The sequence below is a fragment of the Prionailurus viverrinus genome, chromosome A2 (genome assembly GCF_022837055.1).
Source record: "Prionailurus viverrinus isolate Anna chromosome A2, UM_Priviv_1.0, whole genome shotgun sequence".
In the NCBI taxonomy this organism is placed as follows: domain Eukaryota; kingdom Metazoa; phylum Chordata; class Mammalia; order Carnivora; family Felidae; genus Prionailurus; species Prionailurus viverrinus.
This window is the reverse complement of record NC_062562.1, coordinates 14,645,803-14,661,878: the sequence shown is the minus strand read 5'-3', so window position 1 is coordinate 14,661,878 and position 16,076 is coordinate 14,645,803. Positions and strand designations below refer to the sequence as shown.

The following is a 16,076-nucleotide window of genomic DNA, read 5'->3' as shown; positions in this document are numbered from 1 at the left end:
AAATAAAATAAAATAGTACCAAGTCAGGCCCAGGTGAAGGACAAATCACACAGGACGACGTATGTGAAAGGACCGTGAACCTGGGAAGCGCTGTCCCTAAGGTGCAATCCCGGCGGTGGCCTGAACTTGCCAGCTCACCTTGGCCAGGGACGAGTGCCTTCCGAAAGGTTTCCTTCAGAGAGCTGTGCCCGTGCAGGAGTCTGTGGCTGGGAGAGATGGCGACGTGGGAGGTGCCGTAAATGGCCTCGGGGGTCGCCGTGTAGGCCGTCAGCTTTTCTCCCGTGACGTGCCCGTCCACCTGGCAAGTGAAAACAGAGTCATTCCATTCCTCAGCGCTCCTTCCGGGCTGCCGTGCTCCCCGGCCACATCCCCTTCTCCCTCCCCTCCTATCCCTCCCGAGCACTGGGGCCAATTTTTGGCTGCAGTCCCAGGCACGTGGGGCCCTGTGACGGCCCCTGGCAGGGGCAGAGACCGGCAAGAGAGGGGAGGATCCAGTTCCTCTTGGAGAAGCCCTCCCTGGTGCCCCCTGCCAGGCATGCTCGGCGGCCCCCAAGCGCAGGTGGTCAAAGCATGCTGGGAAAGAGGCCCTCCCCGTTCCCTGGCTCCTTTGCTCACGAATCAAAAATAACTATCAACACTATGTTGTTTCTGTCCTGACAAAGGGGCTATACTTTCCTCCAGGACTTAAGGTAAAGGAAAAAAATTAAAGGCATCTTTTTTTTTTTTTTCTAATCTATTTAAGTCCTATGCCCATTTTATGATCTGATTAGTTGGTTTTTTTTTTTAATTTTATTTATTTATTTATTTATTTATTTATTTAATGTTTGCTTATTTTTGAGAGAGAGAGGGAAAGCACAAGTAGGGGAGGGGCAGAGAGAGTGACACACACACAGAATCTGAAGCGGCTTCAGGCGCTGAGCTGTCAGCACAGAGCCCGACGCGGGGCTCGAACCCACGAACCGTGAGATCACGACGTGCGGCGAAGTCACCTGCTTAACCGACTGAGCCAGCCAGGCGCCCCGAGGCATCTACTTTTCTACTCAAAAAAACAGTCACTGAGGCTAATACCATTTTGAAGAAGGAAAGAAAGGACAGCTGAGCTCATGACTGAGTGTTCCCAGGGCTGCTTAAATGCCTTTTAAGGAAGAGGCATACATTAGGCATCAACCGAATGCAAATTATATGACCTAGAGGGGACAGATGCTCCCCCCTTTACACGATCCTTCGAATGCGCTCACTGCACGCCAATGACATGCAAGTCGACACTATGGCCTGAGTGCCAGTCAGGTGTCACCTACGGAGCCAGGCCTGTCCCCTCCCCTGAGACATCTCATTTTTAGGTGGGCCCAGGAATGGAGACAGAAACATTTTCATTAAAAAAATGCCGGGAAAGGGAGAGAATACGGAAGACGTCCCATGTAAGGCGGCCGAACGGCCAGAGGCCCACGGCCTTCACCCTGGCTGAGGAGCAAAGGCCTTCGACACGGGGACCAGACCCAGTCGAATGCACGGGACCCTCAAATGAGATGGCCCTGAGAGCTGGAACAAAAGTCGCAGCTGGACTGAAATTCAGAAATCTGACCACCTTCTCTGAAGAGTGCTAAGAGGATTTGGTCGTTTCAGGATTTGTTTTTCAAAGTCCCGGCTCTCTTACGGGGGGCTTCTCATGTCTGCCACTGGGGTGAGGGGGACCACTTCCGTGGGGGAGATGGCACAGGGCAGCGTGAGCTCCACCCCGGGGACACCACTATGGCTGCTGGTAGGAAGACTCTAGAAAGGCAGGTCAATTTTGCGTCTTGGCTGCTGTCCCCTCCTCCAGATCTGGCCTAAGGTGAGGGATGAGTTTGGAGCTAAAGGAAAAAGCACAAAAGCCTTGAGCAGGAAAGAGACATCAGAAGAATTAAAAAACAAACACAGAACCCACCAGGTGAGACACGACCACACGACAACTATCTAGTCTGTAGGGACCACGAGGAAGAGGTTTGAGGGGCACCTTCCAGAGTAGGTGGGCCCTGAGTGGTGACCTTTGAGCAGCATTTCCGCACAGGCCAGCTCTCTGGAACCCTGGGTAAACCCCAGTCCTTACCAGCTTCGAGGGTGCCCAGTTCCGAGATGGCGGTAACCTCGGCTCTGTCGGCTTTTAACCTGCTTTGTGACATGAACCCCTTGGAGCCCTGGGCCCGCTGCTCGGGAAAATGCCCCCACGACATGGCACACGTCATTTCCGGGAGCTCGTGGACCCGCAGAAAGCTCTGTATATCTGCGCTGTCCAGGAGGGTGGCCACTAGCAGTATGAGGCCACGGGGCACCTGGGAAGTGGCCAGTATTACTGAAAGTGTGAGAGCACAGATCTCAAAGACTTTGCACCAAAACCAGAATGTAAACTTAATCCCTCAAGAAACGTGTTACTGGTCGCATCCTAAAGTGAGAATTTTCGGCACACAGTGGGTTAAGTAGAAGCATGTGATCAGAGTCAGTTTCTGTTTCTTTGCGCTTTAAAAATGCGGCCACCACGAAGCCTGGGATTCCGCGTGCGCCCGGCAGTGTTTCTCCGCGCGACAGGGCCGTGGCGCTGTCCCGAGCCGCTGATGGGCTCAGCGGCTTCTGAGACCGCAGAAGGGCATCTGGGAGCTTCAATGGATGGGGACGCTATTGCCTGATCACCTTCAATGTGAAGTCCAGATGGCATCCCACACAGTCCCCGATCCAGTGGGCCTGCATGCCTTTTATTCCATACCATTCTGGAAGGTCTGCCAGCGCGTCCTGCATGGCCTGTAGGGGCGACAGGAGGAAGGAAGGATTACTTCAGAGACAGCACACGATGGGGGGGGTCTGGCTGAGGCAGGAAAAACACGACACCAACAGAGGCCCCGGATGCAGGGCCCTTCTTGCCCGCCTGCCAATCCGAGGAGCTCGAGGAGCTCGGCAAGGGTCGGAAACAGACGCACTCAGCACGACTCAACTCAGTGAGATGGGTTTGACTGCTTTCGCTATTCGGAGGGGACCAAGGTTTCAAGGAAGGAAGGAAATTAAGGAAGAAAGACCTTAATTAACATCTTTGATGAATGTAGTGAGTGCGTTTTTCTCTCCCACCGTCTGGGAAGTACGCAAAGCAAGTTCAAGTTTGTGAATTTTGAAACTCTAAGATGAGCAGCTCATGGGGATGGGCATTCTACAACTCACCTGTATCAGAAATAGAACACTATATATTACATCTCTGCATTAAAAGTATCAGCATAAAGGAAACCATCATACTGATTTGTGTAAATATGTGCTATCTGAAGTGTGTATCTAGGGGCGTCTGGGTGGCTCAGTCGGCTGAGCGTCCGACTTCGGCTCAGGTCACGATCTCGCAGTCCGTGAGTTCGAACCCCGCGTTGGGCTCTGTGCTGACAGCTGGGAGCCTGGAGCCTGCTTCAGATTCTGTGTCTCCCTCTCTCTCTGCCTCTCCCCTGCTGGCTCTCTCTCTCTCTCTCTCTCTCTCTCTCTCTCTCTCTCAAATCTAAACATTAAAAATAAATAAACAGGGGTGCCTGGGTGGCTCAGTCAATCATCCAACTTTGGCTCAGGTCATGATCTCATGGTTCATGGGTTCGAGCCCCGCAGTGGGTTCTGTGCTGACAGCTCAGAGCCTGGAGCCTGCTTCGGATTCTGTATCTCCCTCTCTCTCTGCCTCTCCCCTGCTGGCACTCTGTCTCTGTCTCTCTCTCTCTCTTTCTCTCTCTCTCTCTCTCTCTCTCAAAACTAAACATTAAAAATAAATAAATAGGGGTGCCTGGGTGGCTCAGTCAGTTAATCATCCAACTTTGGCTCAGGTCATGATCTCATGGTTTGTGGGTTCGAGCCCCACGTCAGGCTCTGTGCTGCCAGCTCGGAGCCTGGAGCCTGCTTCGGGTTCTGTGTCTCCCTCTCTCTCTGCCGCCCCCCTCCCCCCCAGCTCACACTCACTCTCTCTCTCAAAAATAAACAAACATTAAAAAAAATTTTTTTAAAGAAGTGCGTATCTATTTTCACTGTCTTTTGTTTTGTCTACTTTTACTCCTAAATGCCTATAAAAGGGAGGCTTTTCTATAAGTTACTCTCTATGGCTTCAACTACATGCCATCCCTCAGCGTTTGATGATGAGACACATTCCTTCAACAGATGGGTTTAAAAGCAAATCACATACTTACACTGTGAAGAGTCTAACTTTATTTTATTTTTATTTACTTTTTTTAAAATGTTTTTTTCTTAACGTTTATTTATTTTTGAGATAGGGAGAGACAGCATGAACGGGGAGGGTCAGAGAGAGGGAGACACAGAATCCGAAGCAGGCTCCAGGCTCCTAGCTGCCAGCACAGAGCCCGATGTGGGGCTAGAACTCACAGACGGCGAGATCATGACCTGAGCCGAAGTCGGCCGCTTAACCGACTGAGCCACCCAGGCGCCCCTTTATTTTATTTTTAAATGTGTATTTATTTTTGAGAGGAAGAGAGAGAGAGAGAGAGAGAGAGGCAGAGAGAATCCCAAGCAGGCTCCACACCATCAGTGCAGAGCCTGGCACAGGGCTCGAACTCACAAACTGTGAAAACATGACCTGAGCTGAAATCAACAGACGCTTAAGCGACTGAAACACACAAGTGCCGCAAAGAGTCCAAGTTTAAATTCTTAATTGTATTACGATTAATAAAGGCAACACAACAACGCTTTACTTGTCCAGTGTTTTGTAATTCATACGGTGCCTCTACACATCTCTTCCCACATACTCGGGGGTAGGGTAGCTCACTTTCAAATCAACGAACTTACGCTCAGAGAGCTTATACTTTCTGACGCGAGGCTGTAGGAGCAGACGAGCCAGAACTACAACCCACACTTACTAACATTCTTTCCCCTCCGGCACAGAGATTCGCACTCAGTCACGCGATAAACAACACAGGGCATTTCCTATACCCGTCATCTGGCTACCCATCCTGTGTCATCTATGTGATAGAGTCTGGAAGCTTCAAGATCCAGACATTTCTTCTGAGCCAGAAACTGTATGTAATGGACCCCATCGAGCTGGCCAGCCAGGCTTTCGTTCGTTTCTCTACTCCACCACAATGTATTAGCCACCCACCCCTCTACACCGGGACCCCAGCTAGGCGCTGGGGGCCTGCGCACATGCAAGGCAGAACGTGCCAGAGTCTACCGTGAAGTCTAAACGATGCACGCACACAGCCTGCTGCTGGTAGTCGGGTAACTGATCAAAGTTCAATGCCAGATGCAATTAGCATCACGGAAGGTGAGACATGGGTCCTGGAGGTGAGGCCAGGAAGCAGAAAAATTGCGGGAAGGAAAGGAAGAGAAGGAGCAGAGTGAGAAACAGGGACAGATAAGAGAAGAGGTGGGTGGATGAACCCCCTGAGAAGGAGAAGGAAAGTCACAGGAGTGAGTGAGGAAAGCAAGGCTCCAAAAAGGACAGACAGGGAGAGTGAAGGGGAATCTGAAAGCAGACAGGTAATGGAAAATGGAGCAGGTGAAGGAACGAAAGCTGGGGACGAGCAAATCCTACCGCGGGTGGGGCGACAGGGTGTGTGCCCACAGCAGGGCGCAAGGAACAGCGAGTGCTGTTCTGGAACAGGGCTTGCTGGCTGCTCAGTGACATGGTGAGCCTTCCTGCGGCAGGGCCATCAGTCTCGAGTGACAAGAAGGGGAAAGAGGAATAGAGGGCTACACTGACATGAAAACCGAAGTCAGACATGTGCGTGCCACACGGAAGGGGGAGAGCACCGGAAAGCCTCGGTGAGTTCAAGCTGTCCTTCGAACACGACAAGCGCACAAAGGCTTAATAGAGGCAGGCCCCCTTCCTTTCTGCCACCAATGAACCTAGTGATGATGGGACACTCAGCACGATCCTCAACGCCGAGACCCAACCACCCTGCTGGTGTTTGGAGGTCGTTTCCAACGACCGCTCCTAGGCTTCTCCCGTCTCTGGACTGTTCCTCGTGAAAGATGAAAAAAATACCTTTTAATAATGAAATGTAATCAAGCAGAAACTGTGCGTATTTTAACGCCCACCTGGTAATGTGGAAAGGAGATCCGTGAAAACCAAATAGCTGATAAAGAAGATACAGAAAAAGTGTGATAAGGTAAGCTTTAGAACTTGGGAGTTCCCGGTGATCTGTGCCTGGGACACTACAGGATGCTGACGACACTCTCTTGTACTAGGAACGCGTGCCCGATATCCCGGGACACGATCAAGGGCACCTGGAGCTGCTCGTTTTAAGTAGAATCAGGAGCAAATCAACCATGTTCAAATGGCATACATACATTCCAACTTCTTGTGACCATAGCCGGGGGGAGGTTTCCAGGGGAAATCTAAAATACTTAATGGTTCCGCATCAAGAGTGAACATTTGAGAAGGTGGCAGAACTCCGGCTCCGACTGTTCATTATGCTTCAACTAAAGGGACGTGCTTTCAGGGGCACCTGGGTGGCTCAGTCGCGTGAGCGTCTGACTCTCGGTTCGGGCTCAGGTTCGTGGTCTCACAGTTTCGTTGAGTCTGACCCCTGCATCAGGCTCTGCACGGACAGCGTGGAGCCTGCTTGTGATTCTCTCTCTCTCTCTCTCTCTCTCTCTCCCTCTCTGTCTCTGCCCCTTCCCCACTCTCTCTATCTCTCTCAAAATAAATAAATAAACTTAAAAAAAAAAAAAAAAAGGGGACATGCTTTCAGTTTTCTCAAAAACCACCCAGCCTGCCCTACAGCCTGGGCATGGGCAATGCCCCGGCCTGGCCCAGCCGCCCTGTCTAAAGCACCCCTTCATTTCTCCTTATGCCACCTCCCTCATCGCCCATCTCTTCTTTGGTCTGCTTGCTTATTCCTTGACGGTCGGGCCCGTCCTCTGGATTGTAAGCTCCCAGAGAGCAAGGACCGGGCTCGTTTGGGTTCACCACCGGGTACGCAGCACCCACAGCTCCTGGCGGGTAGTGGACCCTTTGAATCCATGAAAAATATGCATAACTGAGATATGGGCCTCCTGTCAAGGTAATATAGAGACCAGCCCCCTTTCCTCTGTTCCCCCTCCCCCCGAGAGTAAAGAGGAAGCCCGTCTCTAACAATCTGGAATAGCCAAGGCTCTCTGCTTTCAGGAGACCCGTCCCAGTGGCCATGCGGCCGATAGTGCACACGTGGCCGTATCCTCCCAGGGGCTTGGCACCATGAGCCTGGCTCTTCAAGGGGCCCTTTGGCGGCCTTTCAACTTCATTGGTGTCCCTCCCTTTTCCTCTCTTAGGGATCTCAAGAGGCCTCAATCCCATGACTGTCACGCAGCAAGCGTTCTAATCGAAGAGAAAGTTACAAAAGACCACAAAAAAAAAAAAAAAATTGATACAAGATGTATCTTTAAAAAAATTTTTTTAATGTTTATTTTTGAGAGACAGAGTGAGAGAGGGACAGAGTGTGAGTGGGGGAGGGGGAGAGAGAGAGAGGGAGACACAGAATCCGAAGCAGGCTCCAGGCTCCGAGCTGTCAGCACAGAGCCCGACGCGGGGCTCGAACTCACGAACCATGAGGCAGGTCATGACCCGAGCCAAAGTTGGATGCTTAACTGACTGAGCCACCCAGGTGCCCCTGATGCCAGATTCAGCTTTATATGTGACTTCTGGGGTGTCTAAAAATCACTGATGGTGATGGCTTGAGGAAGTATAAGATCTTGACTCATCAAAGCAAAGTTCAATTATAGGCCACGTGTAGTGTGCATGTATCTAGTTGGATAAGGATGCTTCGGGAACTGATTAACCATGCACATCACGGGCACAGATGAACGCTCCACTGGCTGGAATACTGACCCGATGGAAAGGGCCTGTTTCCTGACTCTTTCAGACAAACAACGGTTTCCCCACCTCTCCCTTTCCTGACTGACATAAACGGAACGCGAATTTGCACAGCTAGGTATGTGCACGTGGTTTGAGAAAGCTCAAAAGCAAGTATTAGAAACCCGTAAGAGTTTCTGTTACTGCCAGCACAGGCTTGAGACACGGAACGACTAGTTTTAGAATAACCCAGAGAGTAAGGTGAATTCCAGGATTCGGTCTTGGATCTACGGTCCTAAAGAAGCATGAGAGACAAAAACGAGTAAGTGGGTTAGAACTGCAGTGTATACTCCATCTAAAAGCAAGGTTCTCTGGGGCGCCTGGGTGGCCAAGTCGGTTAAGCGTCCGACTCTTGATTTCAGCTCAGGTCATGATCTCATGGCTCGTGAGTTCGAGCCCTGCCTCGGGCTCCGTGCTGAGCCTGCTTGGGATTCTCTCTCTCTCCCTGCCTCTCTCTTGCCCCTCCCCTGCTCATGCTCATTCTCTCTCCCTCAAAGATAAATAAATAAACTTAAAAAAATTTTTTTAAAGAAAAAAAAAAAATGAGGCTTTCCTAGAAGTCAGTTTTTTCTTTTTCTTTTTTTTTTTAATTTTTTTTTTTTTTTAACGTTTACTTATTTTTGAGACAGAGAGAGACAGAGCATGAACGGGGGAGGGGCAGAGAGAAAGGGAGACACAGAATCCGAGACAGGCTCCAGGCTCTGAGCCGTCAGCCCAGAGCCCGACGCGGGGCTCGAACTCACGGACCGCGAGATCGTGATCCGAGCCGAAGTCGGACGCTTAACCGACTGAGCCACCCAGGCGCCCCAGAAGTCAGTTGTTTCAAAGTAACCAGCGGCTCTGGAAATTAGGAAATGGAATGCGGTATCTCAATTATGAATGAATCATGTACCAAAGATTCCACGTACCCATCAACTTCAATTACAAAATGGTCACCGAGCTCCTTCCTCTATGGAAGACATTGTGTTTGGTGCAATAAAAGGAGCCAGGGGCTCCAGAGGACACAGGAACATGTCACACTGCCCCATGAGTGTCCAATCAGCAAAACCCAGGAAACTCTATGGGCCACACAGCCTGGCTATTCAACTGGTAAATTATAAGAAAGAGAAAGGGATAAAGAGGCAAACCTGTAGATTAATACACTTAAAAGGCATCATCAGGGGCATCCGAGTGGCTCAGTCAGTAAGCTTCTGACTTTGGCTCACGTCAGGTCTGACTTTGGCTCATGGTCTGTGAGTTCAAGCCCCGCATGGGGCTCTGTGTTGACAGCTCGGAGCCTGGAGCCTGCTTTGGAATCTGGGTCTCCCTCCCGCTCTGCCCCTCCCCCACTGTCTCTCAAAAATGAATACACGCTTAAAAATTAAAAAAAAAAAAAGGCATCAAAAAAAAAAAAAAAAGAAAAGAAAAGGGAGAGGGGCATCTGGGTGGCTCAGTCATTAAGCATCTGACTCTTGGTTTCGGCTCAAGTCATGATCTCATGGCTCATGGGATGGAGCCCCACATCAGGCTCTGTGCTGACAGCTCAGAGCCTGCTTGGGATTCTCTTTCTCCCTCTCTCTTTGCCCATCTCCCCCTCGTGCTGTCTCTGTCTCTCTCAAAATAAATAAATAAACTGAAAACCATGTTTTTTATTTGAACACATTTTTTTTAAAGGGAGGGTAAGAATAAACCACAGAGTACAGGGAGGCACACGTGGATGACACAACTAGGGAAAACGGCGAGGAAGTGCCTATCCTAAAAGTCAGGGCAGTGGCTACTTGGGAGGCAGAGAAGGACATTTATTATTGGGAAGGGGTGTATGGGGAGGTCTTTGGGGTGCTGGCAAAATTCAGCATCTTGACCTCCAAAGGAGGCTGCTTTAAAATAAATGGATAATTGGGGCGCCTGGGTGGCACAGTCGGTTGAGCCTCCGACTTCGGCTCAGGTCACGATCTCGCGGTCCGGGAGTTCGAGCCCCGCGTCGGGCTCTGGGCTGATGGCTCAGAGCCTGGAGCATGTTTCCGATTCTGTGTCTCCCTCTCTCTCTGCCCCTCCCCCGTTCATGCTCTGTCTCTCTCTGTCCCAAAAAATAAATACACGTTGAAAAAAAAATTTAAAAAATAAATAAATAAAATAAAATAAAATAAAATAAAATAAAATAAAATAAATGGATAAGCTATATACTTGTTTTATATGGTGATCTGCGTTTCGTGTTGCAATGAAAACGCAACAGCAGAACAACAAGTTACTAAGTCTGGCACTGCAGAAGTGGCAGCTGTAACCCCCAGGAGGCTCCCGGAGGGCAGGGCACAGGGGAACGCCGGCCTGTAAGCCCCGTGACTCAACTTCAGACTCCCTGGGCTTTCTTTACAACCCCCACACGGCCGGGCCCAGAGCCCAGGACTGTGCCGTGTGCTGGACAGGTGCTCATTAAATTCCCACGTCACTCCCTCCACTGGAGGGAGAGGCGGGCGAGCGGCACTGCAGGGCCAGGCCCCCGGCCACCAGGCAGGGGGGAGTAACCTCCAAGTAGCCTCCCACAGGCCGGGCATTTCTACGATCGATGCCGAATTCCCTCTTCACAACAGCGCAGGTCCAGTGGTAGTATCTCCACCTCGCAGATGAGGATACAAGTCCCCAGGATCTTCCCTGGGTCACCCCGCAAGTCCGTGCCTTCCCACACCTGCTGTGGAATGACCACCCGGCCATCAACGCACTTAAATGCAGCTCTCCCATGTCCGGGTTTCACATAGTGTCCACTTACCATCCTCTAACTTTGAAGAGATGCCTATTACGACTCTGCCTGCTTTTATTATCTCATTTATTTTTTAAATTTTACTGCTGGAAAGAAGTCTCTGGTTATAGGGTCACAGGGCCGAGGATGTCACTAAAATTCCCTCTCTGTACAGATGAGGACACAGAGGCCTCCAGAGGCTTAGCAATCTGCCCATCCTCACTTAGCTAACTGCAGCCAGGACAAAAATTCTGGTCCTTAGTACATTACTCGGCCCTCATTTAACTACGAAGCCTCTTCCTCAACTGTTCTCCCCAGTGGCACGGTGAATTTCTATTGCATTAGCTGCCCAGCACCCACAGGCTCTTCTTTCTTGGGGACAATCTGAGATGGTGAGTGCCACCAACTGTGGAAGCTTTTCCAGTCCCACTCTCCCCCTCTGTGCAAGCTAAACATTGATTGTAACCTATCACAGTCTCGGAACACTTTGGGGGGACCCAGAGGCACAGGAGCACTAGAAGGGAGAGGCCGGAGATTCTGGGACTGATAGGGGTCAGACCTTTCCTGGGCACAATCTCAGCCCTGCCCTTTTTCTCCCTGATTCCTGCCAAAGCCGGGGTCTCCAGCCTTGCCACCCAAAGGTGAGTAACCTGATCCTCTTCTGATCAATTCCTTTGTGGCTGAAATTAACCCGAGTAACTTTAGGTTGTTTGCAACTGTGTTTCCTAACTAATACCAGTGGATTTAAAAAGTTTCAATATCTCCATAGTTATCTCTACCAGCTGATACTGTACTGTCTTGACACATCACCGTAACAAAAGTATAAAATCTTGAATATAGTAATCACATATCATAAAACAATATATTAATAAACTAATAATCAATCTTCTGGTGAAACCGCATGTTCTAGAAAGCTTTCTAATTTATGGAACAATTGAGGGGGTTCTTAAATGCCTGCAAGCACGTAGCCAGTGCATGATAAACTCTGAAAACGACCCACGGCATTTGCTCTCCAATAATCAATAAATTCCATTTAACTTCCAAGCAAACGCACCTGTGGTCTCATGGGAGCTGGTGTCTTTCCATGTGGTAAGACCTACATTACATGATTTGAAGATCATCTCCGTATCCCATTCTATTCCTTCCTGCCACGGAAAGTTCTGAGTTGACAGGTTCCAGTGGTGACTGCACGTGACACTCAGCCTTCCTCTGCATTACTGAGTCACTAGGATGTAAGTCCTTTCATCGTGTTTTTCTTCTAGATTGAATTGTCAAGGCTGAGATACTTTTGGAAGAGGTGCTTTGCTTGAAATATTCAAATCTCAGTGAGGACAAAAGGTTTGAATAGAATGAAATATGAATGTTTTGATATGCTAATTATGGGGGGGGCGCCTGCTTAACACCTTACCAAATCTATGAATATTTTTAAAAACCAGAAGAAATTTTAAAAATAAACCAAATGAAATCAACATCTTGAGAACAACCCAGCAAACCCCGTTTGGTTCCCGTTGGAAAACAAGTGTGTTACACGTCACTGATTTTTGATGAACGGGGATTTAGAGAACGCAGCCCAACGACCCCCAAGGACCTCTCCTTCATCCTGCCCCCCGCCCCATCTCCACCAGATCAGGGACAATGTGGGGAGGATTTTATAGTATGCTGCTGTTCAATCCAAAGGGTTATTTTTGTTTCTCTGGGGTCTTTTGTTGAGTTCATGTACCCTTCCTTCTTTTGGGGGCAATTATGGTGGCAGTAGCTGGACTTCATCTTATCTCGTGTCCTGTCCTTACATCTGGCAAACAGCTGGCAGTGCCTCCCTTCCCCACCTTGGCCAACCCCAACTTGTAGAAATCTTACAGGTTCACAGAATCCCAAACCTAGGGAACTAGCAGGTTTTGAGACTCTTCTTAAAAGTGCTGTGAAATCACTTTTAAGTTTATTTATTTTGAGAGAGAGATGGAGTGAGTGAGGGAGGGGCAGGGAGAGAAGCCCATGCAGCCTCTGCACTGCCAGTGTGGAGCCTGACACAGGGCTCGAACCCACAAACTGTGAGATCATGACCTGAGCTCAAACCAAAAGTTAGACGCTTAACTGACTGAGCCACCCAGGTGCCCCCATATCATCTTTCCAATGAAATCAGAGGAAACCTGATATATATGTAAGAGCCGAATGCTGAACCATTCCAGGAGATGCCCTGCTCTCTCCTCCGAGCCCTCTCCATCAATACCAAGGCTTTGGCACAGTTTGGCAACCATTAATTTATTCAACTCCCATTAATAAATGAAAACAAAAATGGCTCATTCGACTAAGTCAATGGCAGACCCAAAATCATGAATTATCCAGATATCGTTCTGGGACCCCTATACTCTTTTCAGGTATCTTTATTTTATTTTTATTTTTTTAATGTTTATTTTTATTTTTGAGAGAAAGAGCACGCACGAGGCAGGGGCAGAGCCAGAATCCGAAGCAGGCTCCAGGCTCCGAGCTGTCAGCACAGAGCCCGACGCAGGGCTTGAACCCACACACCGTGAGATCATGACCTGAGCTGAAGTCGGCCGCTTAACCTACTGAGCTACCCAGGCACACCTCAGGTATCTTTATTTCATTAAACAAAAGGCAGCTTCTTCCAGCTGCAAAACCTAGGAATTAACCACACGAAGGAGCTTCTCATTCAGTTTTTATCAACAATGACTGTACTAATACTCACCTGAAGTCAAATGGTAACATTTCCCTGTGGTTACTACGTAGCATACATATAAGCACTGTTATTTGCAAAGGGCCCTTATGATCATTTCCACCAGGGTGGTCTGAATGTACAGCCACCGTTGCCCCGTAGGTACACCATCGGAATGAAGATGCTTTGAGAAGCTGAAACACGACTGTGCATTAGTGAATCTGAATAGGATCCAGAGTTGAAGAACGTGAACCAACAAGAGATGGGCTGACCTGCACATCCAATCAAAAAAGCTTCGAGGATACAAAGCACCATCGGAAATAAGAAAGACAAAGCTTAAACTGAAAGGGCTGGGGATGATAAGAGAATTAAATATGACATGTCTGATCGGACTCCTTCTGCAAAGCAGCAGAAATAATGCTGGGAATAAACCCACACTTCCCAAGAGAGGACAGTACACGAGCCAAAGCATTAAGCACAAGGTGCGACAGGACCAGAAATAAGAATTCCAGAAGAAACTGTTTTAAAAACATGATACACTAGGGGCGCCTGGGTGGCTCAGTCAGTTGAGCGTCTGACTTCGGCTCAGGTCATGATTTCAGTTCCTGAGTTCGAGCCCCGCATCAGAATCTGTGCTGACAGCTCGGAGCCTGGAGCCTGCTTCGGATTCTGTGTCTCCCTCTCTCTCTGCTCCTCCCCTGCTCATGCTCTGTCTCTCTCTCTCTCAAAACAAATACATGTAATAATAAAAAAAAATTTTTAAATAAAAACATGATATTTTATAAAACCTTTGTAAAAAAAAAGTTTAGGCAGAATGAGAAATAAAGTGCATTTACTAGCTACTAAGAGGGAGTTCAGAAACCAGACCCCTGAGAGCTGGACACAGATTTGAGGGAGAAAGAAAGAGAAAGATTTAATAATGAGATTTAATTAAAACAGACACTTTTTAATAGTCTTAACACAGCCTACTTCTAAATCAGTGTGACCTGAATAGCAATTATGTTTGAATTATAGTTTGTATTTATTTTTTTCTAAAACTTAATCTTGTTGCCAAGATTTCCTTATTCTTTTTCTGAAATCATTTCAAAGTAGTCCCTCCAAAGACACAGCATATATGAGTTGTAATAAAGGAAAATAGATTCTGAAGGCAGGAGGGTGTTCATAAAAAATCTAGATGTCCACTCTAGAATATTCTAGAGGAATAAACGGTCCCACAGCCTAGCCCCCCTCTCCTGCTTTGACTCTGGCATGAGGTCGCACACGAGGATTTCTACATTGAAAGTTCATTTGGGGGTGCCTTGGGGGCTCCATTGGTTACGTTTGACTCTTGATTTTAGCTTAGGTCATGGTCTCACCTTTTGTGGGATCAAGCCACGTGGGCGTCCCTCTCCCCGTCCCCTGCTCACACTCTTTCTCTCAAATAAATCAACATTTAAAAAATAAATACATAAAAAGCTCATTTGGCATAATATTTACCTTGTTCACCTCCCTCTGATAGCTGTACTTTATAACCTCTCTTCTGAAATGTGATCTGTATTTCTAGCAAGATCCATTTGTCGTGGTAAAACAGTGTTGCTATCCAGGAATCTCAATTCCAGCGAAGGTGTTGCTAACCCAGAAGGGAGACGATCATTTCTGAGCAAGACATCCTGCTGATGGTATGTGACTTGCCAACAAGGTGTACATACCTGGGACCACAGGGGTCAAAGGAAAAGAGGCCCCAAGCAGCCCACGCATACGTCGCGTGTGCATCTCAGAGCCAAGTGAAAGAGGGACACCCCAGGTGCTATCAAACAGCCTCCAAGTGGCTGGAAAGAAGGAAGCGCCTTCCGGGTACAATCACCAGAGACGGCCACGTGGGAAAGGACGTGGGGAAGGAAATCAGCTGGTGTGGCGGCCACCAATTTGGCTAGTCTCTTCTTATCCAGGTATCCTCACATTAACTCAGGCCACACCTAGCCGTCTTTTTCCCCCCGGCTTCAGGCCCAAGCAATGCACTTTTCTGACAGCGAAGCAGTTCTAATCCCACGAAATTTCAAGGGTTGGTAACTACGGGTTCTGAAATGTCACCACCACGCCCCTAAGAATGCAGACGACGGAGGACAAACTCCGCCAATGACAGTCACCTGTCTGGACGAGGCTGCTTCTGATTCCCAGAGCCACTCAGGTGACCTCACTGCCCCTGGGTCGAGGGGCCAAAAGAGAGGCTGCCTTGTACCCCACGGGAGGGGGAGCAAGCAGGGAGACATCGCAGCGTACTCGGCCCAATCTGCAGCCCTGGGATACCCTTGCCTGAAAAGGCGGTTTTGTTCCGGGAAGGCAGAGTCTTGGGAGCAAGCCTGAAAGCTTTTAACTGGTCTAATAAGGGGGGAAAAAAATGGGGACAGCGGTCCCAGGGAATATTCCATTAAATAACCTTCAAGTTGGAAGCCTGCCTATAAATTAAAAACTTGCAGGAAGATAAGACCATCCCTTCCAAGGCACTCAGGTCTACAGAAGATATGTAAATAAATGCTGACATAACCCTGCTCTCGGGCTGTTCTGTTTTCTGACTACCAAAATGATAACAGTCATTATGGAAAATATGGAGACGGATGAAGAAAAATATCAGTTTCCCACAATCAATATAAACACCCAGGGAGGGTCACTGTTAATATTTTATTCCATATCTTTCCCATCCACTTATACCCTATCTTCCACTAATTCAAAGAAGCTCATTTTCCCCCACAAACTCTGCAGTGGGGACATATCTTACAACCAGAGGTGCCTCTGACACCATTTTTCTTTGTTAGCAGAACATAAAACGTAGTGCCAATGCCGTGACGGCTGAAAAAACGTAGTGCGGGTGTGGGTGCTCC

The 16,076-nt window shown here is 48.6% G+C and overlaps 1 protein-coding gene across 7 annotated transcripts in view; it reads right to left on the bottom strand.

Moving 5' to 3' along the window:
• LARS2 (leucyl-tRNA synthetase 2, mitochondrial) overlaps positions 1 to 16,076 on the bottom strand; it is a 190,162-nt gene that overhangs the window by 71,816 nt on the left and 102,270 nt on the right. For all 7 annotated transcript variants that reach the window (XM_047851020.1, XM_047851019.1, XM_047851021.1 and 4 more), the window contains 2 exons: positions 2,665 to 2,772; positions 139 to 298 (listed from right to left, as the gene is read on the bottom strand). In XM_047851020.1, coding sequence (XP_047706976.1) covers positions 139 to 298; positions 2,665 to 2,772 — 268 coding nt within the window. The remainder of the gene's footprint in view (positions 1 to 138; positions 299 to 2,664; positions 2,773 to 16,076) is intronic.